We start from the raw sequence: 10486 nt of genomic DNA, 5'->3' as shown, positions 1-10486 counted from the left end.
GTGGCCTATTGAGGTCACTGGAACAAAGGTGTGAATGGGGGTTGAGACGTCTGGGAAGGGAGCTCAGGACAGCACTGTAAGCGGGGGAAAGTTGGTGACGTAATCCACCTCCTCTGTTCAATGATGGTTGTTCACAGTGGACATAGATGGCTTCTTTCACTCCTCTTTCAAACCATCTGTTTTCCCTGTCCAAAATGTGGACATTGGCATCCTCAAAAGAGTGCCCTTTTTCCTTCAGATGCAGATGTACTGCTGAATCTTGTCTTGTCGAAGTGGCTCTTCTATGTTGTGCCATTCGTTTGTGAAGAGGCTGTTTGGTTTCACCAATGTAGAGGTCCGAGCACTCTTCACTGCACTGAACAGCATACACTACATCGCTGATCTTGTGTTTGGCGGGTTTGTCCTTGGGATGAACCAGTTTTTGTCTTAGGGTGTGACTTGGTTTGAAGTATACTGAGATGTCATGCTTGGAGAAAATTCTTCTGAGTTTCTCTGACAAGCCTGACACATATGGGATGACAATGTTGTTCCTCTTGTCCTTCCTATTCTCTGTAGTTTGTGTTTGGCCTTCATTCCTGTGCATCTTAGCTGATTTGATGAAGGCCCAGTTGGGGTAACCGCATGTTTTGAGGGCTTTCTTAATGTGTGTGTGTTCCTTATGCTTCCCTTCTGCCTTAGAGGGAACACTTTCCGCACGGTGTTGTAGGGTCCTGATCACCCCAAGTTTGTGTTCCAGAGGGTGGTGGGAGTCAAAGAGGAGATACTGGTCTGTGTGTGTGGGCTTCCGGTAAACTTCAATGTTGAGGCTTCCATCTTCCTCGATAAGCACCGCACAGTCCAGGAATGGTAACTTGTTATCTCTGGTGTCCTCCCTGGTAAAACGTATGTATTTATCCACTGAGTTAATGTGACGAGTGAAGGCTTCTACTTCTTGGGTTTTGATTTTGACCCAGGTGTCATCTACATATCTGTACCAGTGGCTAGGTGCCATCCCTTTGAAAGAACCAAGAGCTTTACTTTCCACTTCCTCCATGTAAAGGTTGGCTACAATGGGAGACACTGGGGAGCCCATGGCACATCCATGCTTCTGTCTGTAGAATCCATCATTGTATTTAAAATATGTTGTGGTAAGGCAGAGATCTAAAAGTGCACAAATCTGATCTGGGGTGAAGCTGGTTCTGTTCAGTAAGGAATCGTCTTCCTGTAGTCGTCTTCTGACGGTCTCCACTGCCTCAGTTGTAGGTATGCAAGTGAAAAGTGAAACCACATCAAAGGACCCCATGGTTTCATCTGGATCCAGTACAAGATTCTGGACCTTGTTAGTAAAATCTGTAGAGTTTTCAATGTGGTGGGGTGTGATGCCAACAAGCGGTGATAAGATGGTGGCGAGGTGTTTGGAAATGTTGTAGGTGACCGAGTTTATACTGCTGATAATGGGTCGAAGTGGGACTCCTTCTTTGTGGATCTTTGGGAGTCCATAAATGCATGGAGTGGCTTCTCCAGGGTACAGGCGGTAGTAAGTGGGGCGGTCAATGGCTTTTTCCTTTTCAAGTTGTTGCAGGCAGCAAACAACTTTTTTCTTGTAGTTGCTTGTGGGATCACGTCTCAAGACCTCATAAGTATTGTTGTCACTGAGGAGTGTAGTAATTTTGTTGTGGTAATCCGATGAATTCAGCACAACCGTGCACCTCCCCTTGTCGGCTGGCAGTATGGTGATGTTTTGATCCTTGCTTAGGGCTGTGATGGCCTTCTTCTCCTGAATGGTGAGGTTGGATGGAGGAAGTCTTGCACTGGCGAGAGTGGCTGAAACTTTCATCCTGATCTGTTCTGCTACAGGATGAGAAAGTTTGTTATTTCTTATAGCGGTTTCTGTTGCTGTGATGAGGTCTACTATAGGAAGCTGTTGTGGGGCTATGGCAAAGTTGAGTCCTTTGGCTAGCACATTTTCTTCTGGTTTGGTGAGGACCCTGTCTGATAGGTTCTTCACCCACTTTCCTTGGTTTCCATTGCTTCAAATCAGCTAAGATGCACAGGAATGAAGGCCAAACACAAACTACAGAGAATGGGAAGGACAAGAGGAACAACATTGTCATCCCATATGTGTCAGGCTTGTCAGAGAAACTCAGAAGAATTTTCTCCAAGCATGACATCTCAGTATACTTCAAACCAAGTCACACCCTAAGACAAAAACTGGTTCATCCCAAGGACAAACCCGCCAAACACAAGATCAGCGATGTAGTGTATGCTGTTCAGTGCAGTGAAGAGTGCTCGGACCTCTACATTGGTGAAACCAAACAGCCTCTTCACAAACGAATGGCACAACATAGAAGAGCCACTTCGACAAGACAAGATTCAGCAGTACATCTGCATCTGAAGGAAAAAGGGCACTCTTTTGAGGATGCCAATGTCCACATTTTGGACAGGGAAAACAGATGGTTTGAAAGAGGAGTGAAAGAAGCCATCTATGTCCACTGTGAACAACCATCATTGAACAGAGGAGGTGGATTACGTCACCAACTTTCCCCCGCTTACAGTGCTGTCCTGAGCTCCCTTCCCAGACGTCTCAACCCCCATTCACACCTTTGTTCCAGTGACCTCAATAGGCCACAGGAAACAATGGAGCGGAGTCCTAAGTTGGTTTCAACTGACACCACTGATTAAATATGACCCACGCCCCCTTCACACCTGGGCACATGTGTTCAAGCACATGATCAATAGAGGGTCATAACCACCTCCAGGGGACTACGCCCACAGGGGTTTAAATACCTGGGTCTCTCCACCATTTGGTTGAGAACTGAAGAAGCCTTTCGGATGAGAGGTGAAACGTCTTCAAGAAACAAAAAGAAGTCCAGTCGCCTTTTTCAAGCTCCAGAGACTAAATCCAATAAACTTCATTTCACTTCTCAAATATCTCTGTGTTCATCTGCTGTGTGATAGATTTAACTGAAACTGCTGATCTGAACAACCAATGATGGAAATTATCAGAGGTGCCCAAACTTTTGCATACCACTGTACATGATGGGTTTCATGAGTGGTGCATGATGAACTGTGATGGTTCATTATTGGTAACTGTGGTCTGAAATGATCTCCTCTCCTTTCATAAGGATGGTCCAGTGTGTTCTATGATAAAGGAGGCGATAAAGGAAGCACTGAATCTCCTTTCATCAGTATTCAGACAAACTGAAGAGCTCTGATGATGCAGAGACTTCCTATTTTGACCTCTGTCCTTCAGTGACCTCAGACCTTCAGTGACCTCTGTCCTTCAGTGACCTCTGACCTTCAGTGACCTCTGTCCCTCAGTGACCACTGACCTTCAGTGATCGCTGACCTTCAGTGACCTCTGTCCTTCAGTGACCCCTGACCTTCAGTGATCGCTGACCTTCAGTGACCTCTGTCCTCCTGTTGCAGGTGTGTGTGAGCTGCTGCTGTCTGCTCTGACTGTTTCTGCAGGTGAGTAGATGGAGGTGAACCACGGTCCATCAGAAACCAATCAGTGGCTCCTAAACATAATAAACTGTGCGTCTGTCCTCCAGCCTCTCTGACCGTCACTCCAAACCTTCAGCAGTTCTTTGTAGGAGCCTCAGTGTCTCTGAGATGTGAAGGTCAGGTGGGCTCTGATGGATGGACACTGAAGAGGGACACGGGAAGAGGGACTGAGTCATGTGGAGCAGGTGGGCGGGGCTTAAATGGTTCATCCTGTTTGCTTGATGTGTTCAAGCCAATCAGTGGAGTTTACTGGTGTGAAGATAAAGCTGGAGAGAAGAGTGAAGAAGTGAACATCACTGTATCAGGTAATGGAAGCATTTAACCATCAGACTAACAGGACGCTGTTAAACCACCTCTACATCACTCTGTTTGTCTCTGCTGTTCAGATAAAGATGTGATCCTGGAGATCCCTGCACTTCCTGTGAGGACAGGAAGTGATGTCACTCTACTCTGCAAAAAGAAAAGTGGCAGCACAGTAGCAGCTTATTTCTACTTTAATGGACGTCCTATCAGACCTAAAACAGAGCACAGCATCAATATTAACGTGCAGCAGTCTGATGAAGGTCTCTACTGGTGTGCTACTGATGAGTTTGGATCATCTCCTCAGAGCTTTCTGAGGGTCAAAGGTCAGAAAACTGAGATCACTTCCTGTTTAAGAGTCGCAACTGTTTGTTGTGATTTGGTGCTATATAAATAAAATTGAATTGAATTGAATTAACCTGCTGAGCTGATAATGAACTGACTGACCTGTGTTTATCATCTCCAGCAGATCCTCCAATAACAACCCTTACTACAAAAACAACAACAACAACAATAACAACAAAAACAGCAACATCAAACACTCATATCTCCTATCCTCCTTCTCCTCCTCCTCCCGCCTTCATCATCCCAGTCATAGCTGCTGTGGTTTCTCTGGTCCTTGTGGTTTTGGTTCTGGTTGTAGTCCAGCTTCTATGGAAGAAACACAAAGGTATGGGCTCTGTCAGACTCACCTGACCTGTTGTGGGTGAAGCAGCTGATTTCTTGTGGTTTCACCTGAAACTCGCCTTCTCTGTCATCAGAAAGTTTCATTTCCTGTCTCAGATTATTTTGCAGACCTCTGAGTCCCAACATCTGCATACTGATGTGTTGTTGTGGTCTAAAATGATGTGATAACACACTGAGTTTGTATTTAACTCCTCATTAAGTACTTTGATTGCTTTTCTTTCTTCATCGATCGTCTCTTCTCTGCCTGAGCTTTGGTCTTTGGTGTCAGAGCTGCATTCAGAAAGGTGAGGCGCACAGTGTGATGGAAAGGTTGGAAAACAGGTCTGTAAACATCTCATCAGGTTCAACCAGTCTCATACTGGACCTTCTCGGGCACGTCCACTCAGGTGCAGATATCATTTTAGCCCACTCTCTGACAAAGCTCTGCTTGGTCCAGAGTCTCTCCCACTGAGTTCTCCCACAGGAACCTCAGCTCCTCTGTGAGGGTCATCAGACCGTCTCTCAGCACCAAACTGATCATCTGCTCCTTCACTTGGACTTTCAGGGTGTGATATTCATGTTCTCATCTCTGCAGGAACGAACCAACCATCTCCTTCTACTGATGATGTCATCTACAATGATGTCACCATTAGAGAGTCAACCAATAAGATGCCAGTCAGCCAATCAGAAGTTGTTTACTCCAGTCTGAGGACAAACACCACAGGTGTTCCAACAGATGATGTAAGTGGGAGGTGAAACAGCCCCTGAGGAATATTGGTGTATGCATTCATATCTATATTCATATCGATGGGCAGAGTGAGGTTTTGTGAAACACTCACACTTTTAATTGTGTTGGAATTGTGTTGATGTTTCAGAACAATGTGACACTCATCTGCACAGTGACCCCTGCTGGCCGTTTTTGCTATTGTTACAGCTCAATAACACAATTCTGAGAAACAATGATGCACACCATGCTGCACAATTCTAACCAAGGCTGTTTTAAACCTATTAATAATTATGATCAACACAAGCCAGGGAAGGAAGGCTGAGACTGTAGTGAACACTGTACTTCAGTACTTCATTGCAAAGCTTTGCTCTCTTAGTAAATGAAATCATTATTTTAAAACTGCATTTTGTATTTACTCAGCTTATCTTAGACTCATATTAAAATGTGTTTGACGGTCTGAAACATGGAAGTGAGAAGACTGTAACTAAGAAATGAAGAAGGAGCAAATCCTTCCTTACAGCGTCTGATACTGGGATTGGTTAACTGAACACAGGTGATACCAATGAAGGCGGGCAGCTCATCACAAAGGTGGAAACATGAGCAAAGGCAGGAAGTAAAATCACACCCGTGTCCATCTTTATGTGGGACTGCACAGTGTATTTACTCCTTTCATAGGGTGGTGTGGAGTGGGGGGGCAGGAACATACAAACACAGACTGAACCGTCACAGACGTCAGTACTGACCTGGAAAACGTCCTGAGAGGAAAAACTCTTTAACTGATGATAACGTGACATCACTGTTACTGAAGCACTGCACAGGAAACTTTGCAAACCTTCACCTCTTTTTACAAACTGTGTTTTCATTGAGCTCATCAGTTTGTCTCAGGCAGGACACTGGATCCTACTTCACTGTGTGTTTAACAGTGTGATCTAGAAACGTGGCTGCAGGTCACAGCAGCTCAGACAGGTCTGATCAGCAGTAACGTGCACACAGTGTGAGGATTAGAGAACCAAACAGAAGCAGACTGTAACAGCTGCTGTGATGGAGCAGCCATGCAGAGTTCTGTGGTTTCACTCTCTGACAGGAGCCTCAGATTCAGTTACAGGTTCATTAGCTCATCAGCACACGAGCAGAAGTGTGAGCTGTGAGGTCATCCTCTGCAGCGAGCACTAACTCACTGCACTCACAGATTATTCCCATTCTCTTTAATTCAATCAGTTTGTTTCCTCAACCTGTTCCTGCCAATGTTTCACAATAAAAGCCTCTGAAGAGATGAGCTTTAGAGGACTTTTAATGTAGTCTAAAAATAATCTCTAAAGCTCTGGAACATTTAGGGATAAAAGGTGGTAATAAATAGACTAAACCAGCTACAGCAGGTAGCAAAAGTTCAAGAATACATATATGTGGGCTACACATAGGAGAAGGTCTTAATATGATAATCAACAATAGGACAAAGTAAATATTAAATAGTATAAATAGTTTAGAGTAAATGTTTATTTAAAAAAAAAACGAGAATGATAAGATTAAAAAGTTAACAACGAATATGGACCAGTTACTCACAAAAAGGTCTTAAATCAAATTCTTCATTAAGATCACACGGAGTGTTAAGAGTATGAATCCAACATGCTTCTCTCTTTAATTATAGAGCATTAACATAGTGGTGGTTTTGTGGCCTCGAATAGTGCAAAGACGAGACACTATGAGAAGCTTGTGTGAAATGTCTTATGGCAGAACTTTTGCTATCATAATTACGGATGTTGGGCCGGTGTTCTGATACCCTGTTTTTTAAGGGTCTTGTGGTTTTCCCCACGTAGGCCAAACCACACGAGCATTTAAGCAGATAAATAACGTTGGTGGTTTGACATGAAATAACTCCTTTTATCTTATAGAGCTTCCCAGACCGAGGATGATGAAAAAATTTGGTTTTATGGGTGTAGTTGCATTGTGTACAGTGTCTGCATCGGTAATTGCCTGAAGGAATATGTGTTAGGAAATGGCTGGTTTTTAGAATCGGGAGACAAGGGTGAACTAAGAAATTTCTCAGGTTAGGAGGTCTCTTGTAAAGAAAGTGTGGGAGTGCCTGTAAACATTTAAGAGACAGATCTGAGCTAATAATATGCCAGTGTTTATTTATAATAGCTTGTAATGCCCTAGAGAAGGGGCAGTATTGTATTATGCAACTGATGCGGTTATCTTCATTTTTACGTTTAGTGCTATGGAAAATGTCTTGTTGAGAAATCTGTGAGAATCGATCCCGTGCCTCCCTGATCATTCCATCTTATACTGTCATGAATCAGTCAATAAAAATCAGGATGAGAGATTTGTCTCTGGAATATGAGATAAGCTTTGCAGAAGGTGAACAAACCACAGGAGACGTTACTGACGTGTTTCTATGTATAAACAGGAAACTGAACACAGAGCTGCAGACCTCCAGTAGACCTCCTGTGGACCTCCTGTGGGCCTCCTGTGGGCCTCCAGTAGACCTCCTGTAGACCTCCTATGGGCCTCCTCTGGAGCTCGTTTTACTGTGGCTCTCACTGTGATGTCTCACAGTGGGAACATCAGCTTCCCGCTTCCTTCATTTACTTTGACTCATCCAGAGTCGGATCATGGTGGCAGCATGCGAGGAAGACTTCCTGTTTCCAGTTCCTCCTGACAGGAACTGATGAGGAAGTGAAGAAATTAAACTGCAGCTGGTTTAAGTCTCTGAACTCTGATGAAGGCGTCTACGAGGTGAAGAGGCATCGCGCTAGGAGGGCTGATCATCACCTTGGAGCTGCTTCCATCACCTCAGACTGATCGGATCAATACTGTGAACCTTTATGGACCCTCAGGTTTGCCTGAGGAGCTCCAGCTGTAACTGCAGCAGGTCTGACACAGATTTAACCAACATGCCGATCAATGGATCATCAGTTTTTGATTGATTGATTCTTCTTTGATTATTAGGAGCAGGAGTGATTTTCAGGAGAAAGGGCCTCTCCTCTTCATCCTGGTCATGCTTCTTTAAAGCAGCTGAATGGACCTGATCATGAACTTAAGCTAAAAGTTAGTAAAGAATCCATTTTCAGCTTTATTGTGCAGAAAGAATCACACTGACCCTGATCCTGGTTCAGACGGAGGAAACCACCAAAGCTCGAGCCCTGAAATCCTCAGCAGAAATAAACCTGAGTGGGAACAAAATCAGCTTCAGCTCTTTTTTCTCTCACACAGCAAAGCTTCTCCTGCAGGCAGTGATGTCAGCTGTGTCCAGCAGAGGGCAGCAGAGTCATGTGACCTGCTCTGGGTTTTTCTCATGTCTCTGCTTTCCTTCCTCTCCTCGCCTTCTTGTTAATTTTGGCTCCTCATTTATTTATTTATTTATTTTTTGCCTCCATATTTTCTTACTCTCTCGGTCTCCTTGTGTCCTTTTCCCTCTTCCTCCTTTATTTCTCCTCCATCCTTCTGTCTCTTTTCATCTCTAACTGATGACAGCTAACTGATCATCTGCAGAGGAACGGTTTATTTGAAGAGTTTCAGTCAGGTTTCAGAATTCATCACAGTACAGAAACAGCATTAGTGAAGGTTACAAATGATCTTCTTAGAGCCTCTGACAGTGGACTCATCTCTGTTCTTGTCCTGTTGGACCTCAGTGCAGCTTTTGATACTGTTGACCATAACATTTTATTACAGAGATTAGAGCTTGCTATAGGTATTAAAGGTACTGCACTGCAGTGGTTTGAATCATATTTATCTCATAGACTCCAATTTGTTCATGTAAATGGGGAGTCTTCTTCACACACTAAGGTTAATTATGGAGTTCCACAGGGTTCTGTGCTAGGACCAATTTTATTTACATTATACATGCTTCCCTTAGGCAGTATTATTAGAAAGCACTGCATCAATTTTCATTGTTATGCAGATGATACTCAGCTTTACCTATCAATGAAGCCAGATGACACACATCAATTAGTTAAACTGCAGGAATGTCTTAAAGATATTAAGGCCTTGATGACCTCTAATTTCCTGCTTCTAAATTCAGATCAAACTGAAATTCTTGTTCTCGGCCCCACAAATCTTAGAAACATGGTGTCTAACCAGATACTTACTCTGGATGGCATTACTTTGGCCTCCAGAAACACTGTGAGAAATCTTGGAGTCATTTTTGACCAGGATATGCCCTTCAATGCACATATTAAACAAATATGTAGGACCGCTTTTTTGCATTTGCGCAATATTTCTAAAATTAGAAACATCCTTTCTCAGAGTGATGCTGAAAAGCTCATTCATGTATTTATTACTTCTAGGCTGGACTATTGTAATTCATTATTATCAGGCTGTCCTAAAAGCTCCCTGAAAAGCCTTCAGCTGATCCAAAATGCTGCAGCTAGAGTACTGACAGGGACTAGAAAGAGAGAGCAGATTTCTCCCATATTGGCTTCTCTTCATTGGCTCCCTGTTAAATCTAGAATAGAATTTAAAATTCTTCTCCTCACCTACAAGGTCTTGAATAATCAGGCCCCACCTTATCTCAAAGATCTCATAGTACCATATCACCCCAACAGAGCACTTCGCTCTCAGACTGCTGGCTTACTTGTGGTTCCTAGGATACTTAAGAGTAGAATGGGAGGCAGAGCCTTCAGCTTTCAGGCGCCTCTTCTGTGGAACCAGCTTCCAGCTTGGATTCAGGAGACAGACACCCTCTCTATTTTTAAGATTAGGCTTAAAACTTTCCTTTAGGATCAAGCTTATAGTTAGGGCTGGATCAGGTGACCCTGAACCATCCCTTAGTTATGCTGCTATAGGCCTAGTCTGCTGGGGGGTTCCCATAATGCACTGTTTCTCATTCACCTTATTTACTTTGTTTATACTCCACTCTGCATTTAATCATTAATTGATATTAATCTCTGGCTCTCTTCCACAGCATGTCTTTCTCTCCCCTCAGCCCAACCGGTCGCAGCAGATGACCCCCCCTCCCTGAGCCTGGTTCTGATGGAGGTTTCTTCCTGTTAAAGGGAGTTTTTCCTTTCCACTGTCACCAAGTGCTGCTCATAGGGGGTCGTTTTGACTGTTGGGTTTTCTCTGTATTATTGTAGGGTCTTTACCCACAATACAAAGCGCCTTGAGGCGACAGTTGTGATTTGGCGCTATATAAATAAAATTGAATTGAATTGAATTGAATTGAATCTCTTTGCCTCCTCCTTCCTCTTCCCACCAGGACTCTTCCATCCTTTCCTCTTCTCTTCTTGTCTCCTTTCTCCTTGATTCTGCTCTCTTTTTGGGTCATTGCTTCCTTATTACTAGTGTCCTCTCATCTTGTCTCTTGCCTTC

At 43.8% G+C, this 10486-nt stretch overlaps 1 protein-coding gene across 1 annotated transcript; it reads left to right on the top strand.

The window, feature by feature from the left end:
- Positions 1–3413: 3413 nt before the first annotated feature.
- Positions 3414–7644, top strand: LOC115777038 (uncharacterized; the record flags this gene model as incomplete). Its single annotated transcript, XM_030724855.1, has 6 exons — positions 3414–3450; positions 3534–3791; positions 3873–4136; positions 4256–4456; positions 5048–5193; positions 7584–7644. Coding segments are annotated over 6 exons (939 nt in total), but the record flags the coding sequence as incomplete, so codon positions are not given.
- Between the last annotated feature and the right edge of the window lie 2842 nt (positions 7645–10486).

This window comes from Archocentrus centrarchus, unplaced genomic scaffold, assembly GCF_007364275.1.
Source record: "Archocentrus centrarchus isolate MPI-CPG fArcCen1 unplaced genomic scaffold, fArcCen1 scaffold_42_ctg1, whole genome shotgun sequence".
Lineage (NCBI taxonomy): Eukaryota > Metazoa > Chordata > Actinopteri > Cichliformes > Cichlidae > Archocentrus > Archocentrus centrarchus.
The sequence above is the reverse complement of the archived record's forward strand: the minus strand, read 5'-3'. Positions and strand labels throughout refer to the sequence as shown.